Source organism: Pichia membranifaciens, assembly GCF_001661235.1.
Source record: "Pichia membranifaciens NRRL Y-2026 unplaced genomic scaffold PICMEscaffold_8, whole genome shotgun sequence".
NCBI lineage: Eukaryota > Fungi > Ascomycota > Pichiomycetes > Pichiales > Pichiaceae > Pichia > Pichia membranifaciens.
The window spans coordinates 25,309-46,302 of NW_017566989.1; the positions used below are offsets into that span (position 1 = coordinate 25,309).

The 20,994-nt window shown below is 41.5% G+C and overlaps 10 protein-coding genes across 10 annotated transcripts; 6 read left to right on the forward strand and 4 right to left on the reverse strand.

The window, feature by feature from the left end:
* Positions 1–1,290: 1,290 nt before the first annotated feature.
* On the reverse strand, positions 1,291–1,884 carry PICMEDRAFT_20568 (hypothetical protein; the record flags this gene model as incomplete). Its single annotated transcript, XM_019162162.1, has 2 exons — positions 1,291–1,719; positions 1,765–1,884. Coding segments are annotated over 2 exons (549 nt in total), but the record flags the coding sequence as incomplete, so codon positions are not given.
* A 672-nt stretch (positions 1,885–2,556) lies between these two features.
* On the forward strand, positions 2,557–2,952 carry PICMEDRAFT_74774 (hypothetical protein; the record flags this gene model as incomplete). Its single annotated transcript, XM_019164864.1, has 1 exon — positions 2,557–2,952. The coding sequence occupies one exon, from the start codon at positions 2,557–2,559 to the stop codon at positions 2,950–2,952; it is 396 nt and encodes a 131-aa protein (XP_019015278.1).
* A 1,013-nt stretch (positions 2,953–3,965) lies between these two features.
* PICMEDRAFT_74775 (hypothetical protein) lies at positions 3,966–4,982 on the reverse strand (the record flags this gene model as incomplete). The annotated part of the gene is made up of 1 exon (XM_019164865.1): positions 3,966–4,982. The coding sequence occupies one exon, from the start codon at positions 4,980–4,982 to the stop codon at positions 3,966–3,968; it is 1,017 nt and encodes a 338-aa protein (XP_019015279.1).
* Positions 4,983–5,367: 385 nt separating this feature from the next.
* PICMEDRAFT_18431 (hypothetical protein) lies at positions 5,368–7,126 on the forward strand. Its single transcript, XM_019161996.1, has one exon. The coding sequence runs from the start codon at positions 5,469–5,471 to the stop codon at positions 7,089–7,091; it is 1,623 nt and encodes a 540-aa protein (XP_019015280.1). The 5' UTR covers positions 5,368–5,468; the 3' UTR covers positions 7,092–7,126.
* Positions 7,127–7,824: 698 nt separating this feature from the next.
* Positions 7,825–9,510, forward strand: PICMEDRAFT_74777 (hypothetical protein; the record flags this gene model as incomplete). The annotated part of the gene is made up of 1 exon (XM_019164866.1): positions 7,825–9,510. The coding sequence occupies one exon, from the start codon at positions 7,825–7,827 to the stop codon at positions 9,508–9,510; it is 1,686 nt and encodes a 561-aa protein (XP_019015281.1).
* Positions 9,511–9,756: 246 nt separating this feature from the next.
* PICMEDRAFT_18432 (hypothetical protein) lies at positions 9,757–12,216 on the forward strand. Its single transcript, XM_019161997.1, has one exon. It carries the CDS (start codon positions 9,772–9,774, stop codon positions 11,914–11,916), a length of 2,145 nt encoding a protein of 714 aa, XP_019015282.1. The 5' UTR covers positions 9,757–9,771; the 3' UTR covers positions 11,917–12,216.
* PICMEDRAFT_74779 (hypothetical protein) lies at positions 12,204–13,007 on the reverse strand (the record flags this gene model as incomplete). The annotated part of the gene is made up of 1 exon (XM_019164867.1): positions 12,204–13,007. One exon carries the CDS (start codon positions 13,005–13,007, stop codon positions 12,204–12,206), a length of 804 nt encoding a protein of 267 aa, XP_019015283.1.
* Positions 13,008–14,132: 1,125 nt separating this feature from the next.
* On the forward strand, positions 14,133–17,609 carry PICMEDRAFT_18434 (hypothetical protein). Its single transcript, XM_019161998.1, has one exon. The coding sequence runs from the start codon at positions 14,254–14,256 to the stop codon at positions 17,494–17,496; it is 3,243 nt and encodes a 1,080-aa protein (XP_019015284.1). The 5' UTR covers positions 14,133–14,253; the 3' UTR covers positions 17,497–17,609.
* PICMEDRAFT_18435 (hypothetical protein) lies at positions 17,606–19,497 on the reverse strand. Its single transcript, XM_019161999.1, has one exon. The coding sequence runs from the start codon at positions 19,366–19,368 to the stop codon at positions 17,713–17,715; it is 1,656 nt and encodes a 551-aa protein (XP_019015285.1). The 5' UTR covers positions 19,369–19,497; the 3' UTR covers positions 17,606–17,712.
* A 256-nt stretch (positions 19,498–19,753) lies between these two features.
* PICMEDRAFT_18436 (hypothetical protein) lies at positions 19,754–20,873 on the forward strand. The gene has a single exon (XM_019162000.1). It carries the CDS (start codon positions 19,916–19,918, stop codon positions 20,798–20,800), a length of 885 nt encoding a protein of 294 aa, XP_019015286.1. The 5' UTR covers positions 19,754–19,915; the 3' UTR covers positions 20,801–20,873.
* The last annotated feature ends 121 nt before the right edge of the window (positions 20,874–20,994 follow it).

Sequence of the window (20,994 nt, forward strand, 5' to 3'; positions counted from 1 at the left end):
CTAGAATACATCAAATTTCCGGAGCTTATTCACCAGGACCCTCCTCAGCCGACTGATCCCGACAATTTTTAAAACCTCACTTTTTTACTTTTGCAGTTATGGTTCACAACATTTCAAGACTTGGCTTGTTATTTTTTGCTAGGAGTTGAAGACTGTCTAGAAGAGTGTAACATTTATAATTCATTAATTATATTCACTTGCTAAACTCCCATGCCGGATAAAAGAACAGGTCTCATTCAAAATGAATATAAACCATTCAGATCCTCAAATTGATTGCCCTAGCCCGGTGACCATATTTCTTCTTAAATGTTCTTTTCGTCTAACCAACTGCTAGCAGGAATTTGATCGACTCTTGTTGGAACGGACAATTTCGGCCTCTTGTGAACACGCACAAACCACACTCCGGAGTGGATTACGTAAGTACATAGGTCAGCTAAAAATCTTTGTTGCCTTTAATCAATTGTTGCATCTTACTTCTTGCTCGGGCTGAATCTTTTGCTAATTAACCCATTCTGATAAATTACAGTTGAGTTCAGCACCGAGAAGGCTCTGAATTAATGCTTTTTATTTTAGTGCGTATTGAGAGCTTGCTTGGAAGGTTTAAAGCGTATGCGTTGTTCTTCTTTTTGGCCATTGGTCGGGCCGGAATAGGAAAGGTACCCGAGTGCCGTGTTGTGTTTTTACCCCTTGAGATGCACCTCCATGCGCGGAAAAACGAAAGACTCCCCAAACCCCGAGGAGTTTGGCCTGCTCGGCTTTTCCCCTTTATTCGCTAGTACAAGTGACGTCAGTAATATGTAGCAACGGCAAATTCAGCCGTTAGCAGCTGTCACCTGCACCTGGTAAGAGAGGCCTCCGAGACTATGCACTATTAGTGAATGGGGCGGATATTTACGAGGCGGCTTCGTCACTGGTGCATCTCCGGGACCCGTTTGCTGACGTCCTGTAGCTGGCGTTGCCGTTGCCCCAGGAACCCGGTGCAGAGGTGCAGCAGAGCCGCCTCTTCCAGGGATGGATCTCCCGACGGAAAAACACTAACGCAGCACTGCCTAGCACTATGGTAATATCATGTCCTTATGTCCCGAAAAAAGGAGGCAACTTCCCTCTCGTGGGTGGCAAAGGGGCAGCACGGGGAGGGCAGAAAGTTGCCTTTTGATCTACGTCGCATGTCGGAGTGACGTCGAGATGATTCGACGCTAATGCTGCGCATGTGTCTGCCATTTATGATGAATTACGCCGTAGACAAAGGGAAACGAGAATACAACTATACTACGCTGAAAATGGGCTTGGCTGGTCAAGCCTTTCTGTCACCTTGGCAGGAACGCCGACCAGCACCAGGCCGTCTTCTAGAAAGCTCTTGGTCACGACTGCACCGGCTGCGACTACGCAATTCTTGCCCAGTGTGACCCCGGGCAAGACGGTGGCGCCGGCGCCCAGCCAGCAGCCGTCGCCGATGGTGATGGGCTTGGCTATCTCCTGGCAGAGCTCATTTCGAGAGACAGAATCCTTCGGGTGGGTGGCGGTGATGAGCTGGACGTTGGGGCCAAACATCACATGGTTGCCAATGGTTATCTCGGCGCAGTCCAACATAACGCAGTTGAAGTTACTGTAAAAGTGGTGGCCAATCGTGCAATTGTATCCGTAGTCAAGGAAGAGTGGGGGCTCGATGAAGCTCGTGCTGCAGTCCGCAAACTCGCGGAAGACGTGGTCGTGCAGAAACTGCGACCCCGCCTCGTGCACCTCGTCGATCTGCTCTACGGATACGTCCTCGGCCAGCGTTTTCTCCTCTAGCAGCATCCGATACCGGTGCAACTTCCGGCGAACAGCGTACCGGTCTTTCACCAACTGAGGGTCCGAACACGAGTAGAGCTCTCCGGCTATCATCTTCCGGTACTCCACGCATTCCCTTGGGGGTTCCACCCCCTTTTTAGTAGTAGCAGCGCCATCCATTTTGCCGATCTGATCGTCTGCGTATTTGCGGCTCTAGGACAAAAGCGAAAGGGAACACACAGCCCCTGTTACTGTGCTCTGCCTTAGGTTAGACGGGACGGCCCAATCTCAGGTTTTATCTGTGCCATTTTTTGCCCCTGTCCTGTAATTGCCCAACCCTCGACGCGCCTGATATCTTGGCCCCCTCTGTTTTGGGACCGCTGTCGTCAACGCTTTGTCATCCGCGGCAAGAGTCCAGATGGGCAACGGGAGGCGTCTCGGTTATACTTATTATTACTCAACGGTCCGGCATGACGCTCTGCAGGGACGGGGCCCTCCGGGAGGCACAGGGTCTAGTACCGGGGGGGAGGATTGTAATCGGGATCGGGAAAAACCTAGAATAGTGTCATGGTTTTGTCAGACTGACTATGTGTGCTAGAACGCTGCAGTCACCGGCGATCCCGTTTTGTAATCCTTAGCGGAACTCAGACACTGGTCCCAGCGGTATAAGTATCAATGAGTTTGCCGTCTTAAAGATGGTTTTGTACTCGTCGATGTCTGCGGAAGAGAATCTTTTTCTTCTACCCTTATTTGGTCAACTAATCACATCCATAGAACATCTACAAAATGGGACTATTTAACATAATAGAGGAAAAGTTTCACAATGACAAGAACAATAAAAACAGAATGATGTCAACCATCAACAACCAACAGAAGTTTGGCTTGCACACAGGTGACTCGCCTCGTAACCGCATGATGGACTCTATATCCAATGAGCAGGGTGCAGCCATAGTTGGGAATCGAAAAGTTCCGGACCTGGAGTATTCCAGCACAGTAATCAACAAGAACTTGATGACGCATACCATCTCAAACGAGCAGGCCGATGACTTGGCATGTGGTATCGACATCCACAGGGATCATTCCGCACCAAGGAACAAGTTACTAGACATGAAGCCCAACGAAAGCTTTGGACGGAGCGAGCCTAAATTTGCCTCTGGCTTGAACAGTGATCGCCTTCTTTAAGGTTCACGGGATCCATACATAGTCAACTTTGCCCCCGTTTCCTTCATTTAACATGACTTTGCTATACCACTCCAACAGCTATGCTAGATTGTTTTCCTTTAGAGCTATTTGCCATTTCATGAATCTATAGAACATATAACAATTTGTAATCCTTATGAAAAATAATGCCATGAAAAGATGATGGTTGTCTTCACAAGCTAGTTGGTCTTTCTGATTGAAAGTAGATTGATTAGGTTGTAATCCATTAATGCAGATATAACCTTATCTATCCTGGCTGATATATACATAGTTTATATGTTGCGGTTCTTTGCTAATATCTCAATATTTTTATAGTATTGCCAAACTCAATATGTCATGCATTAATACGTGGGGAAAAACGTTCTGCGCGTCGTCTTTCCTGGCTTTAGAATGTCTTATGATCCTAAGGATCTAATCTATACATCACAATCTTATAGAGTACTCTCAACTCTGTATTGATTCTGAATGGATACTTATCAACGTAGCATTGTATCTTAACAGCATTCAATTGGGATGCTGGACTCAGACATTGATGTCTGGCTCGATAGTCACGAGCTGGTGCTTAATAGCATGACAAAGAATCTTGTCGCAATTTATGTTTCTTCTATTTGGTCCGCAGCCACCCAGACAGTGTTCTGTCATATTCTCATTGATGAATTCACAGAAAAATAACAATATTGATCACGATTTCCCTATTTTCATACTCTTTCACTTTATGTTATACATTTGAGTATTGTCATTTAGTTAAAATCCGTATTTGTTTTCCATTTTCATGGATTTGATAATTTTCACTGTAAGTTCTTTGAATAAAATCTTACGTAATTCTATTTAAGCCAACAATATGGAGCTACTTTCCGCTGGTGATTCCAGAGTTACTCTAAAACTTTACAACAACATAAACCATTTCGGTATAGATATCAATGCCAAAGAACATAATAGAAGAGCATTGATTATGTCAAGAAGCTACAACATTGGATAAGAAACATCAGAGATACTTAACCTAATTTCTTGACTGCAAGCTTACCGGGAACGTAAGGAAACTTTTTCTTGAAATGCAGTGCAATATCACGGCGGTTGCAAACCCAAACACCTTCCTTTTCGCTAATATACTTCATAAAGTTTCTCAAAGCATTAGCTCTTCCCGGTTTGCCAAGAATTCTGGAATGCATTGGAATATTCATCATTCTACCTCCTTCCCTGTATAGTTGGTCGAATTCATTCTTCAAGTAATCTTCATAAACAAAAGCTCCAGGGAAACCAGGACCTGGGGAAGACGCCACAAATTTGTAATCGTTATTAACATAGTTGTATGGGATCATCAATAAACCCTTTTTTTCCTCCTGTGGTAAATCTTTTTCATGTTCAGCATCTCTCCAGTAAGGGATATCGTCATTGTAGCAGTCCGATTCCCACAGAAATGGGTATCCAAGTTGCTCATGCGCAATTTTAACCAACTCTGGTGTTTTGATGTTACCTCTTCCAATATATGCTCCAACTGGTGCTTCGCCTGACGCCTCTTCAAGGGTCAAAATTGCCTGCTTGATCATTTCAATCTGGGTTTTGTCATCGAGTCCTGCCCAGTTAACCCAACGTAAGCCATGATTGGCAATTTCATGACCATCTCTAACGCATGCACGAGCAAACTCAGGGTTCTTCTGGAACGCAGTACCAACTGCATATAGAGTCATCGGCCATCCAAACTCTTTAAACAATCTAATCAATCTCCAGCATCCAGACCTCGAGCCATACTCAAATTCACTTTCGCTCATCAAGTGTCTACCATTGAGAACTTCAGTGTTTGCACCACTTTTCTCCCAGATATACGCTTCAGATCTATCATCACCATGCAAAATATTATGCTCACCACCTTCTTCGTAATTAAGAATGAACGAAATTGCGATTTTGGCACCATTAGGCCACTCAACATCAACCGGATTCTCACCATAACCAAGAAGATCTCTTTCTGGCTCATATTTTGGCATGGGTCCTGGAACATATCCAATAGTGTCCATTATGATTAGTTCAGAAGAGTAACAAGAGTAGTTCTTTGTTGTACATTTTGGAAGAGAATTTAAGGAACGTGCTCATTTTCAATTTTGCCATAAGATTTGAGCAGCTACCTCACCATTTATATTTTCCAGCTTTTTGTTTAAGATATCAGAGTAATTACGGGCAAATCCTTTACCTTTACACCCAAACCTAAAAGAGGTCAAGATTCATTTATCGGAGACCCTCCGATCTGTTTATCAGCGTCGAGCCAATTTTCTGCCGCGCTCCGATATTCCACGTATGGAAAGTTGAAGTATTGCATTGGGTATTCAAAATTATATTTATCTCGGACATCCTCCGAAAATCTGAAAAAAATCAACCCATCAACCAATAAATACCCCCGTGTTCGGTCTTTCGACACATCACTTTTTGTTGCAGCATAATTTTTACCATGCAGTCCTTGATCAAAAAGAATTAGCCATTATCTCGAAAGGGTATATCGAACACAAATGTCGGTTTTCACATTTGAGGTAAAAGAAGGCAATCCTGTGAATACGGAGACAATCGCTTCTTTAACAAAAGAACTAGGAGTAGAAGACGAAAAATTTGAGGATAGTAAGGATTATGCCACTCTCCTTGGTGTTTTTCATGATTCTTGTGAAGAGATCTTGAAAATGGAAGATTATTTGCCGACTGTTGATTACAAAAGATTTCCTAGAGAAAACGTCCACTTTCCGTCTGCCGAAAACAATAAACTCGGTGCTTGGGGCTGGAAGTTCACAGTCAAGGATTACCAACCATTGCTTGGAACAAGAAAATTGTTAGAAGGGGCCAAGGTATGTGTCAAAGATTGTGTTGCAGTTGCTGACATTCCAATGCTTTTGGGAACAAATTTCATAACTGACTATGTTCCGTCGACTGATGCTACAGTAGTAACCAGATTGTTGGAGCAAGGAGCTATCATAGAAGGTAAAGCTGTTTGCGAAAACCTCTGCCACTCAGCTACCTCTCACTCTGCAGCTACTGGCGTAGTCCACAACCCTTGGGCGTTGGGCTACTCAACTGGGGGTTCATCTTCTGGAACTGCAGCGATTGTTGCACATGAAAAAGAATTCATTGAAATAGGTATAGGAGCTGATCAGGGAGGTTCAGTAAGAATTCCATCTGCTTGGTGTGGATTATGTGGTATGAAGCCTACTTTCGGATTGATCCCTTTCACAGGATGTGCTAGCAATGAAGCAACTAATGATACCCTAGGTATAATGACCCAAACTGTTTTATCAAATGCGAAAGGTCTTCAATCAGTTGCAGGGACCGATGGTATAGATGATAGAGGATTTTGTATCAAAGGAGACACTTATTATGACAAACTGCTTGCTTTGGAAAACCCCAGAAGACTAGACGGTATTAAGATCGGACTTCTCCTAGAGGGGTTTGAAAATCCTGCGGTTGAGGAAAGGGTCAAAGAATGCTGTTACGAAGCAGTAAAGAAATTGGAAAAATTGGGTGCAACAGTAGAGAGTGTCAGCATTCCACTTCACTCAAAAGGTCCTTTAATTTGGAGTGGTATTTCCAAAGTTGGTGGTTATCTGACAAAAATGGGATGTGGTGTTGGCAGGCGTGGTACATCTTTAAATGATTTGAACGAAAAGTTTGTGACATCCATGCATGAGACAGAACGTTGGAGCCAAGCATACCCTTCTACCAAAAACATCTACTTCAATGGGATGTATGCCGTTAAAAAGTTTCCTACTTTGTACGGAAAATGCCAGAATTTATCCAGAAAATTGAAAGATGATTATAACAAAGTTTTTTCTGAATTTGATATTTTGGTAATGCCAACTGTTCCTTTTATTGCAAGATCCCATTGCAATTTGAAAAAGGCACTTACGCCGCTGGATTTGCTAGGCAAGCAGGTTGGTCTAAGCTCAAACACAGCTCCATTCAATCAAAGCGGCCACCCAGCATTTGCAATGCCGTGTGGAATGTTACCAATTCAAGAGGGTCCACTTAACGACAGTGGTGTAAAGCTACCCGTTTCTCTCCAGCTTGTGGGTAGGTGGTACGAAGAGTTGACCGTTTACAAGGTTGCTTTTGCCTTTGAACAATCTTATAACTGGAAGAAGTTGTAGTTATTATATTTGGTATATTTTTTATCATCACGTAATTTACTACTTAAAAATAATTATTTTCTCAAGGTATATTTTGAGATCATTTTCTGAATGGAATACTAGTTTAACAGCGTTTCGATGAACAGATTACGATTTTACGCTACTTTAAATGATATTCATATCTAGTGATGCAAAGAAAATATTGGTGGATTAGACTATATTAATCGAGGTGATGCACTAAATGTATTCAACACATATTTCAGATCTCAAAAATTAAAAGGCTTGTTTTACATTCTGTTTTGAGTATTGCTCTGATCAATGAATTATTTAGTTGAGAACACTCGGTAAAATTTGAGTACTAGAAATTTTTTAAAATATAGTTGCGAGTATACTCAATTCGCTGCAATCAGTGCGAAATTCAAAAGTTAACTGCGCCAGCCGGTGCCTAAATTTCGGAGCACGAAAAACTAACAACTGGGTTACCCGTTTCGCTTATCTTTGAAAACTTCCTCGATCGGAGCTCTTCCGAATGTTTTCGTTTTTTCTGATAAGACGCGAGGTACTTGCATTACTGTGTTAGATAATTATCAGAATTTCAACTTGACAGTTTTAAAATTTGAAACTTTCAACTAACATACTATTTAAATAGCTATCAAAATTCATTTGAATTTTTTTTTGTATGTCGCAATAAACTACTTTATGAAAAGAGCATATTGAGTCTCAAAACCGAATCACATCACAGGGTGTGGAAAAAATGAAAAATTACTTCCAAAAACTAAAGCTTACGTCTACCAATTCGAAAGGTCACGCATGGTATAATGCTGATCTTTTACCTACCCCACCTGAAAAGCGAACGTGGAATGTTTATAACTTTTTGTTCTTTTATTTCACTACTTCATTGACGCCATCGTCATATACTTTGGGTGCAACATTAGTGAAAATGGGTTTACTTTGGTGGCATGGTCTCATTTGTGCTGCAGTCGGTAGTTTTTTTTTATCAATCATCTTGGTCATCAATTCTAGAGCATCCTCAGAATATCATCTAGGGTTTCCGGTGATTGTGAGAGCACCAGCAGGAATGTACGGCTCATACTTTTTTATCTTTGTTAGAGTTTCTGTGGCATCAATATATTTTGCTGTTCAAACTTTTTTTGCAGGGAACCTAATGGATGTTATGTTGAAAGCAATATTTGGCCACAAGTGGGCTAACATTGGGAACACAGTACCGAAATCTGCAGAAGTAACATCCTCCAAGCTACTTGCATTTTTTATTGTTTGGATAATTCAGCTGCCGTTGATTTTCATGCATCCAACTATTCAAAGACATCTCTACACGGTCAAGGCAATCACCACCACAACAACTTTATTTGCTGTTTTTGGGTATTGTGTTAGAAAGGCTGGTGGGCTTGGAACACCAGAAACTCTAGCAGCAGGCAGAGTTTACGGCTCAGAGCTTGGATGGGGTATCGTTTATGGTATAAACTCAATAATGGGTGCCCTTTGTCCAATTCTTATCAATGCTGGTGATGTTGTTAGATATGCCAGAAAAACAAGCGATGCAGCATGGGTGCAATCTTTTGCAATTTTGTTCTCAAAAGTTTTGATTACATTCTTGGGTTGCGGAACAACATCTGCCGCAAGGGTTTTTTTGGGCAAAACATTTTGGAACCCTTGGGATTTGTATGATGCACTGTTAGATTACCACTGGACTGCAGGCATGCGCACTGCAATGGTATTTGCTAGTTTCGGTATGATCCTCGCCTTGGTGATTGTCAATATTGGTACCAACTGCTTACCTGTGGGAGCTGACACAACTGGTATGTTTCCAACATACATGACAATTGTGAGAGGCCAATTTCTCTGCTGGCTTGTGTGTCCGTTGTTTTTCCCCTGGAAGATGATTTCAAGTGGTGCAAGATTTATTGCTTTTCTTGGAAGTTACTCCATTATGCTTTGTCCTATTGCTGCAGTAATGATTTACGATTATTACTTTGTTAGAAAGGGAAATTTCCACACACTCTCTTTTTACTGCCCAAATAAAGGTTCTATGTTTTGGTATGGAAATAAGTTTGGAGTGAACCCAAGAGCAATAGTTGCTTGGATCTTTGGGGTTGGCGCAACCATTGCTGGTGTTGCAAATAGTATTCACCCCGGCTCTGTTTCAGTTGGTGTCTCTCACGTTTATCAGTTGGGCTTTCTACTTTCATTCTCAATTGCTTTTATCATATACGCCATAATGAACTATTTTTTTCCTGTGACTCTTTGTTTTCCTGAAGGCTACGATAAAGAAACAGTCAACTTTGAGGAATTTGCTCCTACAGATGGATTTTTAGATGGAGAAAAATGTCAAGATATCCTGGAAGAGGAGGTTAGTGTTATTGAGGACAAAAAGTCTAGTATTTCTGAGACAATAGAAATTTCACCTGACCTCAAAATTTAAACGTATAACTTAATTTTTACTTTTCCATATAATAATTTGCTTTTCAGGATTGTTTCCGGGTTAAGCAGTAACGTAATTTTTTGTTAAATGATTTCTTATCTTTCTCCGCGCCTTCTTTCACCGGAGGGTTTCCGATTGGAGTAGTCGAGATAAAAGAAAAAACCATTCTTTCGTCGGCAGTGGAATACAAATGTTGTCGATGTGGTGGTTCATAGTTAAGCTACAGATTGAACTGGAGCTTTACACATTTCACTGTTCATGATGAAGGCCAAAATTCGGAGGAGAACAAGGATAGATGTCAATTCGGTGGCGTGTAATAGGTGCAAGTCACGAAAGCAGAAATGCACTGGCAATTTCTCGACGGGAAAACCATGCTTAGGCTGCGAACGAGCAAATGTCGCTTGTGAATATAGTAAGAAGAAAACCCCATATTATGTCAAGAGCCTAGAGAAAAGAATAAAATATTTAGAACAGCTCCTGAAACAAGAGAAAGGGGGTAATGCAGAAGTTGACAATGGTTTAGCTATCTTTGATCAGTCGTATACTGAGAGCCCAGTTGTTGAAGAAAATGAAGAAGAAGAGGAAGAAGAGGAAGAAGAAGATGAAGAGGAAGTTGTTTTGAAAAATGCCAAAAAGATTGCAAATAAGGGGAACTCCAATCTAGGAGCTGACGTTCTTACCAAATGTGCTGCTCTTTTTCCTTTGAAAGACGACATGGAACCTTTGTATGTTGGATCTTCCGGTTTGAATATTGCTTCTTTGCTACAGGAAAATCTGAAGCTGGAAATCGCTGATTCCCTAAAATTTAGTAACATACAGAAAGACATATATCAGAGTACAACCTTGAACGAGTACGTATCTCGCTCACTAGATGATTTATTATATGATGGAATTAAGCTGAATCAATTTGTGGAGACATACATTTCAAGAATACACAACAAATATCCTTTTTTGAGACGAGATGATATCTATGAGCTTCACAATAATCGAGAATCTTATTTGAAAAGCGGTAAAGCCCACGATAACAAAACTGATATGTTAAACTCTTTTATTCTTTTAATGATATATGCGATTGGCTCTATGATGGTGAGCCGAAAAACAAATCAACCTGGAATGTCAAATCCCTCCTACGAAAATGATGACTTTGTGTTTTTTACTAGTGCCATAAAACTAGATCTTTCTGTGGTGTTTAAGCACAAGGGGATACTTAATATTCATTCAATGTTACTGACTGTTTTATACCAATTAAGATTACCAAATGGTCCAGTGATTTGGGATATGATTGGTTTTGCGTTGAGATTGTGTGTGAGTTTTGGATTTCACAGGAAGAATATTGATCTTTTACACCAGAGGCCTTTAGTGTACCAGCAGAGAATGTTAACTTTTTGGTCTGCATATTCCTTAGAGAGGACCATTTCTAGCAGCTTTGGAAGGCCATTTACCTTGTCCGATCTTGATATCGACGTTGATCTGCCTATAAATATTGATGAGTCAATAACTGACGGAAGTTTACTAATAAAAGAATACTACTTAACGTTGAAAGATCGCAAATCAAAAAATGTAACATCAAGAATGCAGGCAATTCATCACTTCAAGTTTGTAAAAATAGAAAGTGAGATACAAAATAAAATTTACAGAGTTGACACTGAGTTTGAAAGCATCCCTAGGGAGGAGATAAACGATATCATATTAAAAATGAAACAATGGGCATCTGATATACCTCCATCGAGTAGTGCAGAGTATGATTACTATCTTTATTTGTTCAACAAGCAAATCCGTTTTTTGTTGCAGCCATTTTTATGCAAATTGAAGCAGGATGATCCTTTATTCGTTGAGTGCATAGAAGCTGCATCTACAGTATGCCAATTAAGTAAGCGGATGTACCAAAATACGAAAACCAGACTTTCCTTTATTGCGCTTCAGACAGTGTTTTTAAGCGGAGTTACGATGGTTTACGGATTGTTGTCCAGAAAGTTTGCTTGGAATTTTTCTATTAGCGAAGGTGTACGATGCTGTAGTGACGTACTATTTAGCGTTGCTCAAAGAGCCTACACTTGTGGGATATTCTCGGAAATATTTGTGAAGTTGGTTGCAATGGTCCAGGAAAAAGATAAAGGTAACGACCGGGATTGCAATGATAAAAACACTTTTAGGGTTGGAGGTAGAATAGATCTGTTTGGTCAGGATGAATTAAGGAAAAACGTTCATGACACTCATCGCAAGGAAAATCTGGAGGTTTTTAATGAAATTTCGTTGAAGGACGAAAACTTAAAAGAATTTGAGAACCTCTTTGATTTTGCCAACTTGGATTTTCTTGGAACAAACAAACTCGACGCATTGGTCAAGCGGACATCTACTAGCGCACAATTCATAGAACAAGATACATTCATGGGATTTTTTGAATGAACAGCTACTAGGAATGAAGATAATTGGGTAAGCTTGTGCTTTACCAAGAAAGAAATTAAATGGGAAAGCCAGGTGTCATTGTACCTTTTTAGTGCTTAAAAATATGTAGTTGTTTAAATAATTTGCCTTTTCACTACTGATGAGCTATTTCAGAAACATCTTAAGGACTAATAGCTCAAAGTTCTAGCCTATAATAAGACCCAGTGTTTGAGTAACGGCTGCCCAAAATTTATTGAGACTTTATGGGAGTGGTCTCCTACACAGAACACATCATGGCTAAGTACCAACTAATGAGCATAGTTATTAATCATAGCTCTACTCGATATGCTGTTGGGATCAAATACCCCACCCACCGGTTCGTTTCCGGTTGCGGCGCTTACCAGCAACACAAGCTCGCCTTCAGTGAGAGGAGCAGCAGCATGAGATCCAAAATATCTTACAGCTTCTTGTTCCGTAAGACCTTCTGGGAGTACTGGAGCGTATGGTTTGCAATAAACGGGAGTATTTGGTTCAATTTTCCAACTATCTCTCAGCGAACCCGCATCGACAGTTCCAAACCCGATACTCTTGACAAACTCTCTCACAAGCCCCTTTGCTTCAACATCATCACCAGCTACAGGGAGGTAAGTTTGGTTTGTCGAGTCCCTGCTTGCAGCAGGTTGAATGTGAATGGCCCATATGTTGTTAAAGACCTTGATTTGTTTAGCAGACTTGTCCAGATACTGGGCAACATATTCGGCCGTGTTTAGCTTGCGGGAGTCAAGAGCTTCAACATGACCGTCTCTGTGAGGGTAATAGTTGTTGGTGTCAACGACAATCTTGTCTTTCAAGCCACCAAGAGCTGGAATCAAAGATGGAATTACATTGAGCGGTACAGTAAGAACAACGAGCTTGATATTGTCATTGCTGCAGATATTTTGAGGGGTATCAGCTGAGGCAACATTTTCACCACCCAATAGTTCCACCATTCTCTCGAGCGAAGCAGGCTCTCTGCTATTACTCAAAACCACTTTGTATCCAGCATCAACTGCTAAGCGAGCAAGGCTGCTTCCTATCAAGCCAACTCCGATGAATCCGATTGTTTGAATCATTTTGAACTAGCGGGAGGAGCATGTATGAGCAAGCCGGTTCAAAAAGAGGCACTCGTTGCATTGACAAAAGAGAGTTTCATATTGTTTTTGACTATCAAGTAGGTTTTGACGGTATTAGACATGATTACTAATCACCGGCTTTGTCATTTCTCCGCCTTGCTCGGCTCGGCCACAGTAATACCAAGACAGGAGCCAAAAAATCTTTATATTCTCTATACCAAGCAGCGACAAAGCATCGAAAATTTCGATGCCGGCCTTGAATGGGAGTCCACATGTCACGTGCAGCAAGAGATTTCTTTCAGTTCTATTATACCCCGTGAAAAATAGGCCAACCATCGTCGCATTGGTGGGCAGCAACCCCAGAAGCTCAAACAACGCCGCAAGCTGAGCAAGAGGAAGCAGCGCGACGAAAGAAAAGCGGAAAAGAAACTATTCTTGCTACTCGTCTTCTCCCCTTATCTACTACACCCAGCTTCCCTACTCCCAGTTCCCTCTTCAACCCTTCTCCTTCTCGCTTCTTCCGATTGTGCCATTCCCCGTCCCGCATTCCCCAAACAGTAACAGCATCCCTGCCGAGCCGCCTTCGCCCAGCCTTATCTGCAGATGCCTTTCTCAGCCACCGAGCTCCGACAGGGGGCTTCTTCGGTCTATCTACCCCGCACAGGTGCAGCCGCGCGGGGAAATCTCTTATGCAAACGTCATGAATTCTATTGTCCGCAAACGCAAGCCTTGCCGGGATCTGCGTCTCGGACACGGCTGTTGCGCCACGTGGAGCCGGCGTTTCAAGCGTGCACAATAGCCCCCCACCACACGCCACACTTCGGGCCCCCCGCCATGTGACCGGCCGCATAAATAACAGAGCCAGGATGCTCCGTTTAGGCAATCGTACTGATAACAATTGGCTATTTTTATCTTTGGGGGTCGGCCACGTCGGCGATGATGACGTTTTGCCCCGTGCTGGTCCCGAGAGTGGGCCAATAGCCGGGCCCCATTTCTTTTTTCCCTGCACCCCCAGCGGAGAAGAGTCTCCCCGGAGTCGTGTGCCAGTCGGGTCAGGCGAGTTATAAGTAGGCCACGTTCGCACTCTATTGCGCTCCTTCTCCCCGTCCCCACGCATCCATGGTCTGCCATTCCTGAAGGCTAGACCGATTCTGTGTTTTTCCTTATACTATTTCTTTCCTTCTGTATAGACCATAACCCTCACAAGTAGTGACCGCTGTAAATACCAAACATCATCATTACTAGCATGAGTGACGACAAATCAGAAAAAAGAGAGTTTGACGAACAAGTCATCTCGAGAAACTCCTCGATCTCCACCGACATGGGCTCGGCGAATGCGGGATCTCAGAGCTACATGATCCCCATCGCCAAGTGCGTGGAGATCTTCAACACGAACAAGGTCCACGGCCTATCGAACGGCTACGCCAGCGAACTGTTGAAGAGCCATGGCCCAAACACCCTCGGGAACGGTCAGAAGGTGTCCATCGCCAACATCTTGATGCGGCAGATCTTCAACGCCATGATCATCGTATTGGTCATCTCGATGATCATCTCGTTTGCAATCAAAGACTGGATCACCGGGGGTGTCATCGCCTTCATCATCGGCCTCAACGTTGCCATTGGCACGCAGCAGGAGTTCAAGGCAGAAAAAACAATGGGCTCGTTGAAGAACTTGAGCTCTCCCTCGGCCCTGGTCATTAGAAATGGCTCGGAGTCTACCATTCCTTCCGAGGAGGTCGTCCCAGGTGACCTAGTCATCGTGAAGGTTGGAGACACCATTCCAGCAGACCTCAGGTTGATTGAAACCCACAACTTTGAAACCGATGAGGCCTTGCTCACGGGTGAATCTTTGCCGGTGGCCAAAGATGCCAAAGAATTATACAACCAGGTAATCCCTGTGGGCGACCGTCTCAACTTGGCTTTTTCCTCGTCGACAGTCTCGAAGGGAAGGGCTGTCGGGATAGCAGTTTTGACGGGTCTAGACACAGAGATTGGCAAAATCGCCAAAGCTTTGCATGGTAATAACACTATCATCCAGAAGATTGAAGACAAGGAAACCGCAGGGCCTAAAGAGTATGCGAATGCTGCCAAGTACACAATCTGGAACACCATAGGCTATATTCTTGGCATTGCGGAAGGTACCCCATTGAAGAAAAAGCTATCATGGTTGGCAATCTACTTGTTCTGGATTGCCGTTGTGTTCGCTATTGTTGTGATGGCGTCTCAGAAGTTCAATGTCACCAAAGAGGTGGCAATTTACGCCATTTGTGTTGCTTTATCAATGATTCCCTCATCATTGGTGGTGGTGTTGACAATCACTATGGCAGTAGGTGCCAAGGAGATGTTGAAAAGAAACGTCATTGTCAGGAAATTCGATGCCTTGGAGAACTTGGGCTCAGTCAACGCAATTTGTTCTGACAAGACAGGTACACTAACACAGGGTCGTATGATTGCAAAAGAAGTTTACGTTCCCAGCGTCGGAACATTTTCAGTCAGAGATTTCAATGAACCGTTCAACCCAACTTTAGGCAATGTCCTATACTGCGATTCAACCCCACTAGAGCTAAAGGAAAATGATGAAAAGGATTGGATTTCATTTGAAGCATTCAAGGAAAAGTTTTCCGGTAGTAAGAAAATGGATGATTTTAACTCATGGATTGAAACGGCTTCCTTGGCCAACGTTGCAAAAGTCTATGAAGATACGGATGACACTGGTATGAAAGACTGGAAAGCGAGAGGTGATCCCACCGAAGTTTCAATCCAGGTGTTTGTCACACGTTTAGGTTTTGGAAGAGACTACTTGGTTGATGAATGTGACAAATACACCTACTTGGCTGAATTTCCCTTCGACTCATCCATCAAAAGAATGAGTTCAGTTTTTGCAACTAACTCTGGCGATGAAAAAGGAAAAGAAATCATTTACACTAAAGGTGCTGTAGAAAGGATTTTAAACATTTGCTCAACATGGACAGACCCTTCAACAGGGAAGCTAGCGGAAATTAATAATGAGGTTATTGAAAACTTGGAAAAAGAAATGGATGCCTTGTCATCGAAAGGTTTGAGAGTTTTGGCTTTCGCAAGGAAAACTCCTGATGATCAGAATTTAAAAGAAAAATGGCAGAAGATTGACCGGGAACACGTTGAAAACAATTTGCATTTTCTAGGTCTAATTGGTATATACGACCCACCTAGACCCGAGTCATTACCTTCGGTCAAGTTATGCCATCATGCAGGTATTTCGGTTCACATGGCAACAGGTGATCATCCATCAACTGCAAGCGCTATTGCCAAAGAGGTTGGAATTTTGCCAGATAACGTTCACATGTTTTCACAAAAGGTGATCGATTCCATGGTTATGACTGCTCCACAATTTGATAGTCTATCTAATGATCAGATAGATTTATTACCTGTTCTACCACTTGTTATTGCAAGATGTGCACCTCAAACAAAGGTCAGATTGGTTGATGCACTTCACAGAAGAGGACAGATTGTTGCAATGACCGGTGACGGTGTTAATGATTCTCCTTCTTTGAAAATTTCAGATATTGGAATTGCTATGGGTAAAAATGGTTCGGACGTCGCCAAGGATGCCTCGGATATTGTTCTAGCAGATGATAATTTTGCTTCAATTTTAAATGCCGTTGAAGAAGGTAGAAGAATGAGTGATAATATTCAGAAATTCGTTATTCAACTTCTTGCATGTAATGTTGCCCAAGCTTTGTTTCTTTTAATTGGTTTGGTTTTTAAAGATGATGATGACTTTTCAGTTTTTCCACTATCACCAGTGCAAGTTTTATGGGTCATCGTTGTTACCTCCTGTTTCCCAGCCATGGGATTAGGTGTCGAAAGAGCAGCTGAAGATGTTATGGACCGTCCTCCTAAAGATGCCAAACAATCTGTATTCACTTGGGAAGTTGTCATTGATATGTTCGTTTATGGAATTGCCATGGCTGGTGCTTGTATGATTCCATTCATTATTGAAGTTTACGGCTACGGTAATGGAGAATTGGGAGAGAATTGCAACAGAACAGACTACGCATCTACATGCACACATGTTTTTAGGGCAAGAGCCGCCTCATTTGTGACAATGACCTGGTGTGCATTGATTTTAGCTTGGGAAGTCATTCACACAAGAAGATCATTATTTTTAATGCACCCACAATCTCCAAATCCAAAGATTCAATGGCTAAAAGATTTATGGGACAATCAATTTTTGTTCTGGTCCGTTATCCTAGGTTTCATAACACTAATTCCCACCATCTATATTCCTGTAATCAACGATTATGTGTTTTTGCAAAAAGGAATATCAACAGGCTGGGCATGGGCGTTTATTTGCACACTTCTTTTCTTGGTTACAGCAGAGTTATGGAAGTACAGTAAGAGACAGTATTTCAAAAACGAAAAGGCACTCAATCCAGAAGAAGACTTGGAAAAAAATGGTGCCTTTGAATCTTTCAAAAATCTAAACTCACTTGATGAAACCAATTAAATACAGAACTTCTTCAAGCTTTACTCAAATTCAATAGCCACTTTACTTATTCTTAATTCTTTGATTTTATTTTATTTACGTTGTAGAAATGTTTTTTAGTTTATTAATCGACCTAGATTCTAATTAAAAAAGCAGTAAAAAGCTAAGCTCCAAATCATAAATCTGATAAAGGAATAGCTGAAATAATCTAAAACTTGATTTCGTATAATCAATCTCTCATATCGGAGAAGTGCACGAAAAAGACGTCGCGTCGGTGACATCGAATATATATTTGATATACTCAACTGAAGCCCAGAGCCCTAAGCCCGAGAAGGCCAATGAAGAAAGGCATAAGGTAGTGTAAAAAATTGTTAGTAAAGGATATTTCTTGTATCCACGTCTGAGATACTCCACGACACTGGTATCACCAACGTTAGACTGGTGTGGTACAAAATCCTCAATGTAGTTTTCATTTGCTGAACGGTAAAGCGAAAAAAGGTGAAGAGCAAATGGAATGACATACGTCAATGGAATCATTGTCAATGAAGAGGTGAATGCCGAAACGGCACTAACTTGAGGAACACCGGCACCAATGACAAAGATAATGACCCAAACAATAAAAACCGTTAGCGACCAAAAGATAATACCACGTTTTGATTCAAATCTAATAGTTTTACTTATCAATGGCATGTAGTTCTTGTAGACTATCTTGCATGAAATATGCCCATAAAAGATGTTTTGTATGAAACCTGTAACAAATGTCATGAAAGCTAATCCTTTGAGAGCACTAATGTTACTCACGCCAAAAACAGCTGGAGAGTTTGAAAATTGCCCCTGGTTTGCATAAATGTAGTTTCCGTATACCAAATAGACAACAAGAATGATACTTTGAGCCACAAGCATACTTTTCCAAAACTCCCAAGGTCTTCTCATTTCAGAAATTACTTCAGGGAAAACAATTGAACCTGCAAAAACAAATGAAATATTGGTCACTGCAACAACTTTATTCATTAAGCTTTGGCCTGGAGCAAAAGCATAAGTAGCAACTGTACCTGCAGGAATACCCAAAATACTCTCTGCATTTGCCCAATTTGGCTCTGAATTACCGATAAATCCTAGTTGGACAAACAAGTTCACATAATTACATGCAGAAACAACCAAGCAGTATTTACCGATATTGCTTAGAGTTTTCATGAAACTACAGATCATCATGACACCAGATAACAATACCATCAATCCAACCCAACACATTCGGTCCGTTCTTAAAATAATCACACATTCGGCAGCACTAATCAAAATTGTTGCTGAACTTAATAAAGTTGCAATCAATTGAAGAAAAATCACTGCTTGTTTGCATGGAGTCCCTCCCACAACGTAAGCTAAATCGGCAAACGTTTTCACAGGGTATTCTGGAGAATCAAACAATAAAAACACCCACCAGATTACGCCACCGGCAAGAAGCGTGACAAAACAGCATACTACCAACATAATGTTAGAAGGAACGTAACCTAACATTGACAGTGAATTGGGCACTAAGTAGGCACCCATTATCTCCGAAGTGACTAAACCTACGCAAACAATCCAGTGGGCAGTTCTCATAGATAAATTGTTGTTAACCCATTTGGGATACTCCTTGCCGTTATCGTTTAAGCTCTCTATTTTCAAACTTCTGTAAATCATGTCATTCCAGAACTTGAATAGTCTTGAACCTTGGGAAACATAATCATACTGGGTTTCTATAGATCTCTGTGCATAAAACATTCTCGTGTGAATGTCAGGCTCTTCCAACTTCCAAAGGTCATTGATATCATCACCATCAATTGTATCTGTATTGGAAGTGTGATGGATAGAGTCAACGTTAACCTCGAACTTTTCTTTAGTTGCATCACTCATCTTAACGTAACTATGCAAGTCTGTGTAATAAAATTAGTAAAAGAAACGTTCATATCATAACAGAGGAATGTATATATCAATCTCTGTCTTACCGAAACCTTCATTTTCCTAAAGCCGTGTCTCTGCTCCGAGATTCACTGTCCTTATATAAAACAGTCAGCTCGCAAGCGCTTTTGATCTTGTGCAAGTAGATAAAGGAGATTGAGACTTTGTCTCTTTTTACAATGTGTGGCCTGTCTCTCGCGAAAGATCGCGAAAGATCGTGAAAGATTAGAAATTTACATTGGGTATGCGGGATTGATCGCATCTGGTTACAGTTTTCGCAAATGATTGAGGAAGCAGAGCTATTATACGTATTAATTGTATCCTTTGAAAATGCCATCGGCAATTATGCTGTACTTCTTGAGGAACTGACAGTTTGTTGAAAATATTAAAACGTTTATATTGCCACTTTTTCCTTCAATTCAAATTCACAAGTTGAGTAACTAAAAACCGATTTTTCTATCCTTGTCATTACTTCTCTAACACAGTAGAATACGCAAACTTAATGGTTGCTATAGAAGGAACTTTACTGGAGTACTTACCAAAGCAGTTTTGTTTTGAGTTTGGAAATTTGCAATCGCAAAATGTATTAATCTTTGTTGCCGGTCTCGGTGACAGACTTGCGACTGTTCCATACTTACAAGCACTTTCTGCGGCCCTAAACAAGATAGGATGGTCGTTGATCCAAATAGAGTTCACAAGTTCAAGCATTGGATGGGGTACCGGTAGCTTGGAACGAGACAACTCTGAGATTTCCAGTCTAGTCAAATTTCTCAAGTCTGAAGAGGGTGGCTCTAGAAAGAAGTTAGGTATCATGGGCCACTCAACGGGTTGTCAGAACACCATTTACTACTTTACTAGAGCAAAGAGGGATCAAGATTACATAGAGCTAGATTTTGGTATTCTACAAGCAGGGATATCCGACAGAGAGGCAGCGTATTTGCTAATGTCGATTGATTTGATTGAGGAAGCCAATGCATTGGCCAAGAAGTACATTGATGAGGGACACCCTAAAGAATTGATGCCACACAAATACACGGTAAATTTCTTTGACACTCCAATCAATGCCTACAGATGGTACTCTTTGTACTCTAAAAATGGAGATGATGATTATTTCTCTTCGTATTTGACTGACGACGATTTAAGATCGACATATGGCAAATTTGATAAACCTTTATTGGTTTTGTATAGTGCTTCTGATGAGTATGTGCCAGAGTTTGTCGATAAGGAGCTGATTATGAAGAGATTTCAAGCTGCCACTACTCCAGGAATGTGGTCACCATACAGCAGATTGGTGGACGGCGGTCTCCACGCCCTTGGTAAAGGCTCTAAGCCTACGGCTATAAATGAGGCAGTATCCACTACTATCAAATTCATAGAAAGCTTATAAGTTTGTGTAAAAAGTAGCATTGAAAGTCGTGTATACACTACAGAGTATTTTGCTCGATGTAAGTATTTGCCCCACGTAAGTCTTAAGAAATTAGTCAAAAAATACAATCCAACTTTCCTGATGAGCGTGCGGTTTATTGAACACTTTTTTCACAACTTTTTCTTATCGTCGTCATTGAGGCTGTTCCTTGAAGC